This window comes from Hemiscyllium ocellatum, chromosome 34, assembly GCF_020745735.1.
Source record: "Hemiscyllium ocellatum isolate sHemOce1 chromosome 34, sHemOce1.pat.X.cur, whole genome shotgun sequence".
NCBI classification, from domain to species: Eukaryota; Metazoa; Chordata; class Chondrichthyes; order Orectolobiformes; family Hemiscylliidae; genus Hemiscyllium; species Hemiscyllium ocellatum.
The window spans coordinates 22,456,456-22,473,045 of NC_083434.1; the positions used below are offsets into that span (position 1 = coordinate 22,456,456).

The following is a 16,590-nucleotide window of genomic DNA, read 5'->3' on the forward strand; positions in this document are numbered from 1 at the left end:
GGGGAGGTAGAGGGGGAGAGTAGGGAGGGGGATGGGGAGGAGGACGGTGAGAGAGGAGGGGGAACAGGAATAGGGGGATGGGGACAAGGTGAAGGGGAGGGAGGAGGTGAGGGTGAGGGGGTACGGGGGAAGCAAGGATTGTGGAGGTAGGACGGGAGAAGAGGGGGCGGTGGGATAGGGAAGAGGGGGTAGGAGGTTGAAGGTGAGGAAAGGGATCGGCAGTGGGAGAGGATTGGGGTGCATGGATTGGAGAAGGGAAGCGGGGGTAAGGGGAAAGGGACGGGAAGCGGGGCGAGGGAGGTGGGGAGTACGAAGCAGGGCGAGGGGGTGGAAGGAGTGGGAAGGGGAGCAGAGGTGTGGGGGAGAGGAAGGGGGCGGGGAGAGGGAAGGGGAAAGGGTGGGGGTTGCGGGGAAGGGAAGGGTGGCAGGGGAGCATGATGGGGGCAGGGGAGATGGAATTGGGCAGGGAAGGGGAAGAGGAAAGGGGGGAGGAGGAGGGGGGAGAGGAAATGGAGGGGAAGAGGAAAGGGAGGGGAAGAGGAAAGTGGGGGGGAAGCGGAAAGTGGGGGAAGTGGAAAGGGGGGAAGAGGAAAGCGGGGAAAGAGGGGAGGGGGAAGGGGAAAGCGGGGGAAGAGGAAAGTGGGGGGGAAGAGGAAAGGGAGGGGATGAGGAAAGGGAGGGGAAGAAGAAAGGAAGGGGGAGAGAGGAAAGGGTGGAAGAGGAAAGCGGGGAAAGAGGGGAGGGGGAGGGGAAGGGGAAAGCGGGGGAAGAGGAAAGCAGGGGAAGAGGAAAGGGGGGGGAGAGGAAAGGTGGGGAGAGGAAAAGGGATGCACTCAGACTGCAGACAGGAGGTGGAAGACTTGGAAAAATGGTGCACTCAGAATAACCTAGCTCTCAATGCTGGCTAAACCAAGGAACACATTATTGACTTTTGGCGGGATGTTACTCATGCCCCCCTACACCTTAACAGCACAGAGATGGAAGGAGTGGAGACTGTCATGCTCCTGAGAGTGGTCATCCACAACAAGTTTTCCTGGACTCTTCCCGTGGACGCACTGGTTACTAAGGCCCAACAATGCCTCTTTGTTCTCAGGTAGCTGAGGAAATTTGGCATGACGGCGAATACCCTTGGCAACTTTTATAGGTGTGCCATCGAGAGCATTCTGTCTGTATGTATCACTGCATGGTACGGCAACTGTACCAATCAAGATCAGAGACGGTTACAGAGAGTGGTAAACTCGTCCTGGACGATCACGAAGGCCAACCTTCCATCTACAGAATCCACCTCTCAGGCCCGCTGTCAAAGAAAGGCTGTCAGCATTCTCAAAGATCCACCCCACCTTGGCAATGTTTTTCTACAACGTCTATCATCAGGGAAAAGGGTAGGGAGAGGAACTGGGGGGTGGGATGGTGAGAAGAAAGGGGGCAGGCGGGTGTGAGGACAGTATTGTACAGGAGAAGAATGAGATATGGGATATTAGATTAGAAAGGATCAAGGTTAGTAAGGAAGAAGTGTTATCAATTCTAGAAGCAGTGGGGTCTGTTCTGATTGGAGAGAAGAAGGCTAACAGGGGATTTGATGGTGACATACAAGATGATCAGAGGATTAGATAGGGTAGACAGTAAAGTCATTTTCCTAGAATGATAACAGCAGCTTGTACAAGGGGGCATAGCTACAAATTGAGGAGTGATAGATTTAAGATGGATGTCAGAGGAAGGGAAGGGAAGAGAAGGGCGGGGACGGGAGGGAAGGGATTGGGGGGGGACAGGAAAGGACGGGGAGGGAAGGGAAGCAGCGAAGGGAGGGGAAGGGAAGGGCAAGGGGAGGGAAAGGAAGGGCATGGGGAAGGGAAAGGCAGGGTGGAAGGGAAGCGAAGGGCGAGGTAGGGGCGGAAGGGAAGGATGGAGGGAAAGGGAAGAGAAGGGAATTGGGGAGAAGGGAAGGGGGAAAGGGAGTGGGGGGAAAGGGAGTGGGGGGAAGGGAAGTGGGGGGAAGGGGAAGGGAGGGGAAGGAAGGGAAGGAAGGGAGGGGGGAAGGAAGGGCGGGGGAAAGGAAGGGCGGGGGAAAGGAAGGGAAGGGAAAGGAAGGGAAGGGAAGGGGAAGGGAAGGGCGGGGAGGAAAGGCGGGGGAAGGGGAGAAGGGGGAAGGGGGGAAGGGGGGAAGGGGGGGAAAGGGAAGGGAAGGGCAGGGGGAAGGGAAGGGAAGGGCGGGGGGGAGGGAAGGGAAGGGCGGGGGGGGGGGGAAGGGAAGGGAAGGGCGGGGGGGGGAAGGGAAGGGAAGGGAAGGGTGGGGAGGAAGGGAAGAGAAGGGTAGGGAGGCGAAGGGAAGTGAAGGGCGGGGGGGAAGGGAAGGGAGGGGAAGGGAAGGGAAGGGTGGGGAGGAAGGGAAGGAAGGGCGGGGAGGGAAGGGAAGGGAAGGCCGGGTGGAAGGGAAGGGAAGGGAAGGGAAGGGAAGTGAAGGGTGGGGGGGGCAAGGGAAGTGAAGGGGGCAGGGGGAAGGGAAGTGAAGGCAGTGGGGAGAAGGGATGCGAAGGGGGCGGGGAGAAGGGAAGCGGAGGGCTAGGAGGAAGTGAAGTGAAGGCAAGGGCATGGTGGAAGCGAAGGGCCGGGAGGAGGGGAAGTGAAGAGCGAGGGGGTAGGGAAAGGCGGGGGGATAGAGAGAAGGGAAGGGCAACGGGGGAGGGAAGAGTGGCAGAGAAGGGAAGTAAAGGGCAGGAGGAAGCGTAGGACGCAGGGAGTGTAGGATGAGGGAAAGGGAAAGGAGGTGCAGAGTAGAAGGGAAGCGAAGGATGGGTGGGGGAAGGGAAGCGAAGGACGGGTGGGGGAAGGGAAGAGAAGTGAAGGGTGGGGAGGGAAGGGTGGGGGGATGTGAAGGGTGCGGGGAAGTGAAGGTGGAGGGGGGGAGTGAACGGTGGCGGGGGGAGGTGAACGGCGGCAGGGGGAAGTGAACGATGGTGGGGGAGGGAATGGCGGGAGAAGGGAAACTAAGGGCCTGGGGGAAGTGAACTGAAGGGGGGGGGAGGGAACTGAAGGGCAGAGGGGAGGGAAGCGAAGGGCCTGGGCGGAGGGTACTGAAGGGTGGGGTGGCAGGGGAGGGAAGTGAAGGGCAGGATGAGGTGAAGGGAAGGGAGGGAGAAAGAGAAGGGAAAGGGGAGGGAAGGGTGGGGGTGGGACGGGAAGCGAAGGACAGGACGAAACCGAAGAAACCGAAGGGGGCAAGGGAGTGAGGGAAGTGGGGGAATGGAAGGAGTGTGGGGCAAGAGAGGAAGATGGGGCAAGGGAGGAGGGTGCAAAGGAGGAGTGAAGGGGGATGGGGTAAGTGAGGAGGGAGTGAGGGAAAGGGTGGAGGCTGGGTGGTAGGAGGGAGGGAGGAGATGTGGGGAATGGAAGGGAGTGCGGGAGAATGGGGTGGATTAAGGGAGGTAGGATTGGAGGACTGTGGGACAATGGGGTGGAGGGAGATGGGGAAGGGGCGGAGGGGAGCAGGGAAGGTGGGGGGAGGGAACGGGGAAGTGGAGCGAGGGGAACAGGGAAGGTGAGGAAGGGTGAGGGGAAGGGGTGGGCGAGGGAAAAGGGGAATGCGAAAGGGACGAAGGGAACGTGGAAGGGGAGAAAGGGGTTGGGATGGGAGAAGATGAGTGTTGGGAGAACATGACGGGGAAGGGGGAAGAGGGGAAACGACGGGCTGAGTGGACAGAATGGGGGTAGAGGAGAGTTTGGGATGGTGTTGTGGAAAGGGGATGGGGAGAATGGGAGGGTTGGAGAAATTGAAAAGGGAGTTGGAAATGGGGAAAGGTGGGGATATGGGAAAAGAGGAAATGGGGAAAAGGGTGAATGAGGAAAAGGAGGCTGGGGGAAAAGGTGTGGGAGAACAGGCACGTGAGTGCGGGAGAACGGGGGCCTGGGGTGTGATGTAACGGGGGCATTGGTATGGGAGAATAGGGAAGGGGCGGGGGGGAAATAATATGGTGAAGGGAAGTGGGGTTGGGGGGGGAAGGTAGGTGGCGTATGGGAGGAAAGGGAGGTGGAGCAGAAAGGGAGGTGGAAAGGGACGTGGGATTGGGTGGAAAGAGAGGTAGAAAGAGTGGCATAAAGTGAGGTGGGGCGGAAATGGAGGCAGTGAGGAGGGCAGCAGCAGAAAGGGAAGCAGGACTGAAAGGGAGGCAGGTGGTGAAAGGGAGGCAGGTGGTGAAAGGGGAGGGGTGCAGAAAGGGAGTTGGGGTGGAAAGAGAGGCAGAAAGGAAGGTAAGGTGTGGAAATGGAGGTGAGAGGTTGTGTTGGAAAGGGAGTTAGTGTGGAATGGGAGGTGGGAGAGTTGGGTGTGGAAAGGGAGGGTGTGCGGAAAGAGTGGCATGGGAGTTGGGCTTGGCAAGGAAGGTGGGGAGGGGGTGGCTGGGAAGGCAGGGGAGGTAGGAGCGTGGGAAGGGAGTGGGAAGAGGGGAGAAATGGAGGTGAGTGGGAGGATGGAAGCAGAGAAGAGAGGATGGAAGAGAGGGAGCGGGGAAAGGAGCAGAGGGATAGAGAGCATGTGCAAGGGATGTAGTGGGTAGCATAGGAGAAACAGGAGGTGACAAGTGAAAGTGAGAGGATGCAAGGATTGGATACTGGCTGTCAACAAGGTCCCTTGGTCAAACACTAGGTGCTTTTGAAAAAGAGATACCACCCTAATCACATTGGGCCTGAAAGCTATATCACCCACATTTGCCCACCTGTCTCCTTCATTGATGAGACTCCGGACATACATTGCTTGCATTTTATCTGGGGAATGAGCCTCATAAATTGATGTACGGACAAATTAGAGGTCCACCTGACTACATATCCTCCCATGACAAATCTTGCCACTTCTCCCCCACCAATCCCCTCCCAACCCCAGCATTAAATTTCTGCTGTTTTTTGTCCTCACAGCTTACTTGCTCACCTAGCTATTAACTGTCAACAAACCCAAATTATTTGACTGATGTCTGTGCTCACAGATGGAGTTTTCAGATTATGTTACATAACATTTCTTTGATTTTTAATTTTACTCTCAATGGATTGTTTTCTAATTTCTTAACACAGTAGAGTCCTAACTGCAGTTTCCTTATTGAAATTAAATGGAAATATATTGAGTGTACACTGAAGCTGCTGTTGCTCAAAGTTTTTTTTTCTGTTCAAGGTTAACTTTGAAAGTTTGCGAATTAAACTAGTTATAAATTATAACTGAGTACTAAATAAAATTGAAAGTCAAAATCATGCTGCAATTGATCAGCAAATTTCTACATTCGACCAGGGACTATACTTGAAAACTATTTAATTGACTGTCAAATGTTTGGTCTGAGGTTTTTGGACTTCGTTTCTTTCAACAGTACTGCCCAACCACTCTGATACAAAGCAACAATGTTATTAAAACAGCACCAACACGGTTCAAAGTTGAATTGGCAAATTATAGAAAATAGTTATATTAGTATTTTACTTCCAAAAAATACTATATTAAACATAGTTTAATTGTATAAAAGTTCAGGAATAGCATAATAACTCAGCTACCTTTTGCAGACTTCCCACTATCTTTAAGAGGTGAATACTGATGTTGATAATGCATTGGAAGAATAAGTAAACCTTTGGAACACTACACCAGTGGTGAGTCTGCACTTGCAGGCATCAGTGGAGTTTGCTTCTCAGCTACGAGATCAGATTCCACTTTGCAAGCCTCTGCCGTTTCAGTTTTAGAACTAATTTATTTTCAATTATTCTTTTATGCCTTCTGTGTTTACTTATTTCTATGATCCTGTTTTAGTATTATTTCAGTCATTTAGCAATCTTTTTTATTTCAAGCCCATGACAGAGTTTTCAATTCATAATTTAATTCTTCACGTGTGCACGTGTACATATTTGTGTCTCCCTTTGTGATAGCTCTATTTAAATGACACTTTATTTTATATTTTCAACACTGAAATAGGGTCACAGATAAATGTCGCTTTTTTTCCCACAGCTAACTGTTGAGTGCTTTGGGCACTACATTAACTGTTTGTTCCAGATCTCCAGCATTAGCAATGTCATTGTATGTTTCCTCTGTGTAATGCAGAGTCAAAAATGGTGCCATTGTATTCTTAGAAATATTAAAAATAGAAATCTAACAATACTGAGATGAGGTACAGATCCTTATTAAATGGTGTCCAGGTTCAATCATCTTCAAATGTTTAACATAATCACATACAGTTGACATCTTTTGTAGAGAAGGATATGATTTGATTTATAAATAAAACTTGTGATGCAGAAGATATGTTGAAAGCATTGACCACTTTGCAAAGAATTTTGGGAGAGTGATCAAAGATATTTCTGATCTGATAGGGCTGAGATTAGAAGTGGGCAGGACTCTAAAATTAGTCTCCTTAACTGACAATTCAGTTCTCTGGCTCCATCCCAACTCCAGATCAGCTTTGCAGAGCCAAATAGGGGAGGAGGGTGAGGGTAATTGAGCTAATTGCCCACATGTGGCAAGTCATCATATAGACTCAATAACGCCTAAATGGGATCCATTAAAGGAAGCAAATTGGAATTTTTCAGTCAGCGTCCAGACTCCCGCAGGTGGTGAAGTGCCTGGAAATGTGCTTTCAGAGGCATGCTGTGGGTGGTCGCCGTAGAGAAAAAAAGTAATATTTGGAAATGAAGATAATGGATATGTATATTAAGATGTTTAGATGATTAAAACAAGCATGTGTCATTTGTAGATTTTACTGCTTTTTCATGCTTGTCTACATACTGAAGAAACACTAATCGCCTTGTAAAGGGGTTCTTCTTCTTGTAGTGGTTTGGCAGCAAAAGGAATCCTTTAATAAAGATTTTGAAACATTAGAGAGAGGAGCACTTTCATATCACTTATCTTGCAACCAGCTACTCTTTTCAACCTATATGCCTCTTATTGGCATTTTCTGAACCCCCACTGATTGGACTCCAGGTAATCCAAGATGGAGGATGGGAAAAATTTCTGACTGCAAGAGCTGCTCCTTTTTTGAGATATATCAAGCGTTGGAGGTGATTTCCTCGAATTCCGGGAGCAGTAATTACTGATAATGCTGTTGCATCGTTTTGGAACTTTGGGAAAAAAAAGTCAAAACAACAGCAGTTTTAAAAGGGAGAACAACAGACGAAGGAAGCACACGGTGAGGTCAGTGCAGGAGAGAGAGAGAGAGAGAGAGAGAGAGAGAGAGAGAGAGAGAGAAAGAAACTGACACCACAGTGAACCTGCATAGTTACTGCCATTGCTGTTTGAATTCAGGTATCGCTGGGCATGGGGAGTGCGTCTGGGAAAATTAACAAACAGTAAAATTCATAACTGATCTTGGAGGAATTGTTTGGGCGAAGTCACAGCACAGAAACAGATAAGTGAATTGTTTTAAGTATGGCTTACAGAAAGTCTGCAGCAGTAAGTAGAGTGGGTTCTTTCTTGATTATATGTTTTTTGAAGTATGTCTCTTGATTAAACTTAAAGTATAACCCATAGCTATTAATTTAACCTGGGGCAGTGTTTTGTAGAGGAATAAGACTGTATTATTTTTTGGGTCTGTAGACTGTGAAGGAGCAAAAATGGCCTTTAGTCGAGAGATATGCACTTCTTGTCAGATGTGGGAGTTTAAGGAGAGTTTATGGGTTACTGTGGAGTATATCTGCAATAAATGCTGTTGTTTGCGAATCTTATCAGATTGAATGGATCAGTTGGAGAGACAGTTAGAAGCAACGAGGAATTTGCAACAGCAACGGTATGTGATGGATGGCAGTTATAGGAAGGGGGCGGGGGGGGAGGATGTCTCAGATACGGTACATAGATGGGTTAACCCCAAGAAAGTTAAGAGAGGTAGGCAGGTAGTGCAGGAGGCTTCTGTGGCTATCCCTGTTTCAAACAAGTAAGATGTTTCGGAAAAAGAAGGGATGATCGATTCACAGGGGAATGTAGCACGAACAGCCAAGTTTCTGGTATTGAGACTGGCTCGAATGAAATGAGGGGTGTTTTGGGTTCCAAGACATCAATTGTGTTAGGGGACTCTCTAGTCCGAGGTACAGACAGATGTTTCTGTGGCCAGCAGAGAAAAATCAGAATGGTGTGTTGTTTCCCTGATGCCAGGATCAAGGATGTCTCAGAGAGGGTGCAGAATGTTCTCACAGGGGAGAGGGGCCAACAAGAGGTCATTGTCCACATTGGAACCAAAGACATAGGAAAGGAAAAGGTTGAGATTCTGCAAGGAGATTACAGTGAGTTAGGCAGGAATTTAAAAAGGTCCTCGAGAGTAGTAATATCTGGATTTCTCCCGATGCTAAGAGCTAGTGAGTGCAGGAGTAGGAGGATAGAGCAGATGAATGCTTGGCTGAGGAGCTGGTGTATGGGAGAAGGATTCACATTTTTGGATCATTGGAATCTCTTTTGTGTAGATGTGACCTGTACAAGAAGGACGGATTGCACCTAAATTGGCAGGGGACTAATATACTGGCAGGGAGATTTGCTAGAGCTGCTCGGGAGGATTTAAACTAGTAAGGTGGGGGGGGGGGGGGGAGGGACGGAATGTGGTAGGACCCAGGGAGATAGTGAGGAAAGAGATCAATTTGAGCCTGGTACAGGTGAGAACAGAAGCAAGTCAAACAGTCAGGACACGTAGGAACAAGGTAACAAGGTAGGACTAATAAATTAAACTGCATTTATTTTAACAGGGAAGGCAGATGAACTCAGGGCATGGTTCGGAACAAGGGACTGGGATATCATAGCAATTACAGAAACATGGCTCAGGGATGGGCAGGGCTGGCAGCTTAATGCTTGATGCAAATGCTACAGGAAGGATAGAAAGGGAGGCAAGAGAGGAGGGGGAGTGGTGTTTTTGATAAGAGATGGCATTACAGCTGTGCTGAGGGATGATATTCCCGGAGATACATCCAAGAAAGTTATTTGAGTAGAACTGAGAAATAAGAAAAGATGATCACCTTATTTGGATTGTATTATAGACCCCCTAATAGTCAGAGGGAAATTGAGAAACAAACTTGTAAGGAGATCTCAGCTATCTGTAAGAATAAAAGGGTGGTTATGGTAGGGGATTTTAACTTTCCAAACAGACTGGGACTGCCATAGTGTTAAGGGCTTAGATGGAGAGGAATTTGTTAAGTGTGTTAAGAAAATTTTCTGATTCAGTATGTGGATGTACCTACTAGATAAGGTGCAAAACTTGACTTACTCTTGGGAAATAAAGCAGGGCAGGTGATTGAGGTGTCAATGGGGGAGCACTTTGGGGCCAGCAACCATAATTTTTCGAGTTTTAAAATAGTGATGGAAAAGGATAGACCAGATCTAAAAATTGAAGTTCTAAATTGGACAAAGGCCAATTCTGACGGGGGGGGGGAAACAGGTAAAGGAACGGCTGGAAAATGGGAAGCCTTCAGAAATGACATAACGAGAATCCAGAGAAAGTATATTCCTGTTAGGGTGAAAGGAAAGGCTGGTAGGTATAGGGAATGCTGGATGACTAAAGAAATTGAGGGTTTGATTAAGAAAAAGAAGGAAGCATATGTCAGGTATAGACAGGAGAGATTGAGACTACAAAGACAGTAGGAGTATACTTAAGAGGGAAATCAGGAAGGCAAAAACGGGACATGAGATAGCTTTGACGAATAGAACTAAGAAGAATTCAAAGGGTTTTTACAAATACATTAAGGACAAAGGGTAACTAGGGAGAGAATAGCCCCCCCCCCCCCCATATCAGCAAGGCGCCCTTTGTGTGGAGCCCCAGAAAATGGGGGAGATACTAAATGAGTATTTTGTGTCAGTATTTACTGTGGAAAAGGACATGGAAGATATAGAATGTAGGGAAATAGATGGTGACACTTTGCAAAATGTCCTAATTACAGAGGAGGAAGTGCTGGATATCTTGAAATGCATAAAGGTGGATAAATCCCCAGGACCTGATAAGGTGTACCCTAGAACTCTGTGGGAAGCTAGGGAAGTGATTGCTGGGCCTCTTGCTGAGATATTTGTATCATCGGTCGTCACAGGTGAGGTGCCGGAAGACTGGAGGTTGACTAAAGTGGTATCACTGGCTGAGAAGGGTGGTAAGGACAAGCCAGGAAACTATCGACCAGTGAGCCTGACGTCGGTGGTGGGCAAGTTTTTGGTGGATATCCTGAGGGACAGCATATACATGTATTTGGAAAGGCAAGGACTAATTAGGGATAGTCAACATGGCTTTGTGCGTAGGAAATCATGTCTCACAAACTTGATTGAGTTTTTTGAAGAAATAACAAAGGATTGCTGAGGGCAAAGCGGTAGATGTGATCTGAATGGACTTTTGTCAGACGTTTGACAAGGTTCCCCATGGGAGACTGGTTAGCAAGGTTAGAAATCACGGAATACAGGGAGAACTAGCCATTTGGATACAGAACTGGCTCAAAGGTAGAAGACAAAGGGTGGTGGTGGAGGGTTGTTTTTCAGATTGGAGGCCTGTGACCAGTGGAGTGCCACAAAGATCGGTGCTGGATCCTCTACTTTTCATCATTTATATAAATGATTTGGATGCAAGCAAAAGAGGTATAAATAGTAAGTTTGCAGATGACACCAAAATTGGAGGTGTAGTGGATAGCGAAGAAGATTACCTCAGATTATAATGGGATCTTGATCAGATGGGCCAATGGGCAGATAGGTGGCAGATGGAGTTTAATTCAGATAAATGCGAAGTGCTGCATTTTGGGAAAGCAAATCTTAGCAGGACTTATACACTTAATGGTAAGGTCCTAGGGAGTGTTCCTGAACAAAGAGACCTTGGAGTGCAGGTTCATAGCTCCTTGAAAATGGAGTCGCAGGTAGATAGTGAAGGAGGAGTTTGAAATGCTTTCCTTTATTGGTCAGAGTATTGAGTCCAGGAGTTGGGAGGTCATGTTGCAGCTGTATAGGACATTGGTTAAGCCACTGTTGGAATATGGCGTGCAATTCTGGTCTCCTTCCTGACAGAAAGCTGTTGTGAAATGTGAAAGGGTTCAGAAAAGACTTACAAGGATGTTGCTAGGATTGGAGGATTTGACACATATGAAAAAGAAGAACAGGCTGATGCTCTTTTCCTGGAGCGTCGGAGGCTGAGGGGTGACCTTATAGAGGTTTACAAAATTGAGGGGCATGGATAGGATAAATAGACAAAGTCTTCTCCCTGGGGTGGGGGTGGGGGGATCCAGAACTAGAGGGCATTGGTTAAGGATGAGAGGGGAAAGATATAAAAGACCTAAGGGGCAACATCTTCACGCAGAGGGTGGTACATGTATGAAATGAGCTGCCAGAGGATGTGGTGGAGGCTGGTATAATTGCAACATTTAAAAGGCATTTGAATGGGTATATGAATAAGAAGGGTTTGGAGGTATATGGGCTGGGTACTGGCAGGTGGGACTAGATTGGTTTGGGATATCTGGTTAGCGTGGACGGGTTGGACTGAAGGATCTGTTTCTGTGATGTACATCTCTATGACTCTGTGGTCCCTTCATTGAGTGGTGACCCTATCTCTTGACTAATTAAAGGAGGAGCCAATTCAAAATCCAAATGAATAACTGTTTACCCGAGAGATGGGTTCGGCCTCAGAAAACATCTCAACCTCTGGTTCCCATCCCGAGATGATAAACCTACCCAAAAGTGTGTTTAAAAAAAAATCCCAGTGGCAAATACAATTATGTGCAATAAATCTTAATAATGTTAAGAGTCTGAGTAGAAGCAGACTAGCTTACCATTGTATCCTCCAATTGTCTCTGAAATGAGCGCAAATATCATGCTGACAGAGTGTAAAATTCAGGCTAAAAACTAAAAACAGATTTAGGTTAAGTAAAATCGTGTTGAACAAAGATTACATTGAAAGTTAACAACACAGGTCCTATTAAATCATCTGTTTCACATGATATCAATTCAAGTAAGTGTTCCACCTTCAACATTTCATCATGAGCCCATGATTTCAAAAGAAAGTGCCAGAGAAAGAACTCAAACATATAGCACATAAAAACACAAAACTGAAGTATATGGGATACCAACCAATTTCTTTCACACTCAAACATGCACATTAACAGTAAAGATATTGTGTGCAATTCATTAAAAAATTTGCACTTCCAATAATTTTTGCAGTAATGAATGAAAAGGAAATGGAGATGTGAAGATCTTGAAGATGCATGGCCTAGTTAAACAAGACTTGAAATAATTATATTCAAATTGCAGGCAGATGCTTTTGTATTCTTCCTTTTCTTTCAGAAACCTGCAAAGTCATCAATGGGGTCAATGCAAATTAATAACTTGTGTTATAACTTTCTAGACAGATGTGTATTCCTACTAGTCTAAATGAAATTAAGTTAAGACAAAGAAATAGTTAACAATCACTGGATGTAGGTTTGCTCGCTGAGCTGGAAGGTTCGTTTTCAGATGTTTCGTCACCATACTTGGTAACATCATCAGTGAGCTGCCGAATGAAGCACTGGTGTTATGGCCTGCTTTTTATTTATGGGTTTAGGTTTCCTTGGATTGGTGATGTCATTTCCTGTGAAGATGTTCTTTTACTCAGGGGTGGTAAATGGGATCCAAGTCTATGTGTTTGTTGATGGGAGTTCCAGTTGTAATGCCATGCTTCTCAGAATTCTTGTGCGTCTCTCTGTTGGCTTGTCCTAGGAACTTTATCAACAAACACATTGACTTAAATCCCATTTACCACCCCCCCGAGAAAAAGAACAGGACATGACATCACCACAGGAAATGATGTCACCACCCCAAGGAAACCTAAACACATAAAAAGAAAGCACTGATGATGTCACCTAGAATGGTGACAAAACGTCTGAAAACGAACCTTCCAGCTCAGTGAGCAAACGTACATCCAGAACCTCAACCTGAGCTATAAATCTTCTCATACCTTCTCAACACTTGGTAACTTAACAAGTTAACAATCAGAGAAGACATAGCTACTGGTGCCTACAACAATCTTAATTCATGGAGGATAAAATACAGCCAATTTCGAAATTGAAACTGGCTAGGTCACACAATAACAATCAACTTTTAAGTGAAATTAATTTTTAACTTTGCTTTTGAAATTTGCATTAATTACAGACAAAGACAAGTTTATAAATCTATTAGTTCTGATAAAAGCACTACAGCTAAAATATTAACTTATTTGTTTTTTCACATGTGCCAATTGACTTTATTGGTTCAGGAATTCTGTAGTAACTATAAATCTGCTTGACTGATTGTAACTGATACTGAAACTCCAATATAAACAAAACTGTATTATTCATATCTCTCTAATTTTTACATATTGTGAGTTAAGTGTCACTGACTGGGTCAGCATTTATTGCTCATCTCTAACTGTGCTTGACTGAGTGAATTGCTAAGTGATTTCAGACGGCAGTTAGGAGTCAACACATTGCTGTGTGCCTGGCATCACATCTTGGCCAAACCAGGTAAGTATGAGTGATATCTTTCTCTAAAGGACATTCATGAACTGATGTGTATTTTTCATGATTTGACATTAAACTAGCTTTTAATTCCAGGTTTTTTTTAAACTGCATTTGAATTTCACTAAATGCCATGGTGGCATTCAAACCCATGTTACCAAAGCATTAGTCTGGGACTCTAGATTATTTATCCAATGAATATTATCACTATGTCATTACCAGCCCTTATAATCAATACTTTTCCAACAGATTATTCAACTCCCTTTGAAAGGCTTTAATTAAGTTCGCCGAGCTGGGAGTTTTTGTTGCAAATGTTTCGTCCCCTTTCTAGGCGACATCCTCAGTGCTTGGTAGCCTCCTGTGAAGTGCTTCTGTGCTGATTCCTCTGGCATTTATAGTGGTTTGAATGTGCCGCTTCCGGTTGTCAGTTGCTGTCCGCTGCAGTGGCCGGTATATATGGTCTAGATCGATGTGTCTGTTGATTGTGTCTGTTGATTGTGTCTGTTGATCGAATTTGATTCTATCAACAGACACAATCAACAGACACATCGACCTAGACCCTATATACTGGCCATTGCAGCGGACAGCAACTGACAACTGGAAGTGGCAGATTCAAACCACTATAAATGCCGGAGGAATCAGCACAGAAACGCTTCAAGGGAGGCTCCCAAGCACTGAGGATGTCGCCTAGAAAGGGGACAAAACGTTTGCAACAAAAACTCCCAGCTCGGCGAACAGAACCACAACAACGAGCACCCGAGCTACAAATCTTCTCACAAACTTTGAAAGCTTTAATTAACTCTAAAGTTCCCTTCTTTTAAATTCTGTTCCAAACACAACTTGTTTCAAGATTTTAACACTGCCACAAATTGAAGAGAATGAAAATTTATCAAAATGATATGCAAGAGGCCAGGAAATGTAGTTTGACAAGCAGTAGTACATTCTACTAACATAAGTGATCATTATATCCTCATTGTTATGATGCAATAGCTCATTTATTTCCAAACTGACTGTAACTTTTAATTTATTTTTCCAGCCACTGAGAGTCATTGCTAATTCCAAATATGAGTTGTCATGAAAACAGAAATTTGTGAAACCACCACTCCCAAAGGAGTTATTTGACCTCTAAATTTTAATCAAAAGATAATGTTACTGACTGCATGCTATAGTAGTCTCCATTGATCAATTTATCTTTTATGTGCCAGCATCATGTCAATAATTTATAATGATCACAATGGTTGGGATACAAATAGCTTAAAATAGGCAGCCTTCAGTTAGTGTTAACAGTTTCACCTAGATCTGAAGGTAATGGATTCAGATTCAACTCCAGAGATGTGTGTACATAAATTGAGGTTGAGACTTTAATGCAGTACTGAGGGAGTGCTGACTGTTTTCAATTTGTTGTGGTATGATCAGCAGTACCTCCAGGAATCTAAATAGGCAACCATAGCTTTTCACCATATTTAGCAATGACTTGGATGAAATAATAGAGAGCAGCATGTTCGAGTGTAAATGTTGTGCATACTTTCATTGCAGGAACCCCTGATGTAAAGGGGGGGGCGGGGGGAGGTTATGTATTTGGTAATCCTGATGGACTGTTACTTTAAAAAATTGATGTGATGTAATGATCAGCCATCTTCGGTGGAAAATACTCATCCCTAACTGAGTGACTTGCTGGGTGATTTCAGAGGGCAGTTCAGAGTCACGCATTGCTGTACTTCTGGCATCACATCTGTGCCAAACAAGGTAAGGACAAGTGATATCATTCCCCAAAGGATATTCATGAACTGCCTTGCTGCCTGCAGATTTACCACTTCCTTAATAAAACTGACATCGTTTAAACATTTAAGCCTGGTTCTTGTTGAAACTTAACACAAGAAGCAAAGTGGTGATGACGAAGGGGTAAAATCTGCTTACATGTAATCCAATAATTCATTTTGGAGATGCTTTGATAAAAAGAAAAAGGAATAAAAAAACACCATCACTGCACTGAAGCAGGTATAGTCAGTAAAAGAAAGGATTTCATCTCAGCAAAAGGTGAATGGTACAGAAGAACATGGTCCACTGAGAAGTTACACTCAATAATTGAGTACCTTAAAGGGTGGGAAATGGTGTATAGACTTGGAAAGAAACAGACAGCCTTAGGAGTATCTTGTTCTAAAATGGGAAGAAGCAAGGCAGTTCTAAAATGTTTGTAGTACAGTGTTATGCAGGCCCTTCCTGCTTTAAGAATACAAAATGGTAGAGACTTTAGCACCATATGATTGTATGGTGAAAATATAGAGAGCTGAAACTCCTATACAGAGAGATTCCATTATTTTGTCAAGCTAACAAATTTGAAGTGGATATTGTCATCCCCGTGTTCTGCAGTACTATGTTGGAAGGAGTTTTCAACCTCTTGAGGAGTCTGATGAAGCCAGAGACGTTGATTTCAAAAATTTAAGAAATATTAGAAATCCTACAAACCATTTTGATTGCAATTGTGGAATCTGCACCTTTCAGTAATCAGCAGGATGGTGAATCTATCTCCCAGTTTTAAAGAAGTTAGCAAAATTCTGTGAATTAGGAGATGACTTAAATGGTTTTATCAGGGACTGACTGGAGTGAGGTTGAAGAGGTGAAGCAATCCAGAAGAGATTACAGGTCATTCTGCTGTAATGTGACAGTTGTGTTCCTCTGCAAGCTTGCACTATAGAAAGTCATGCTATGGGAAACTGCTATAGAAATTGTGCTATAGAAGATCGTGCTATGGGAAACCCGCTATACCCGTTCAGCAGAATGTTCATGTGATGCAAGTAATGTCCATAATTCATCAATCGCATTGTAGCCAATTCGTGCTGATGAAATGTGTGTTATAGAGCTACCTGTACTGATGGAAAGGAACCTATGCTCAAGGAAAGCTCTCAAAATCAGTCTTGATGGAACTAGTAGCCACGAGAGCTCAACAGCTAAACCCAAGCATGGGAGTTCATAAAATGGCAGCTGGGAGATCAGCACCTACACAGACTCAAAACTGTTTCGAAAAACAGGTCACACAGCAGCAAAGTACTGGTATAAAAGAAGCTGAATGCAGAAACTGTATGTTGCTCACATTACTTTGACAAAGAAATGCCTGGTCAATGTGTCCTTTTTGTTTGCCAAAGTTCAGAAACCTAAGAAAATCTATACAGTACA

General features: G+C 45.2%; 1 protein-coding gene across 2 annotated transcripts in view; it reads right to left on the reverse strand.

The window, feature by feature from the left end:
- Positions 1-16,590, reverse strand: part of si:dkey-118j18.2 (uncharacterized) — a 67,813-nt gene that overhangs the window by 38,462 nt on the left and 12,761 nt on the right. For both annotated transcript variants that reach the window (XM_060850290.1, XM_060850288.1), the window contains exon 2: positions 11,719-11,791. In XM_060850290.1, coding sequence (XP_060706273.1) covers positions 11,719-11,721 — 3 coding nt within the window. In that variant the 5' untranslated portion in view covers positions 11,722-11,791. The remainder of the gene's footprint in view (positions 1-11,718; positions 11,792-16,590) is intronic.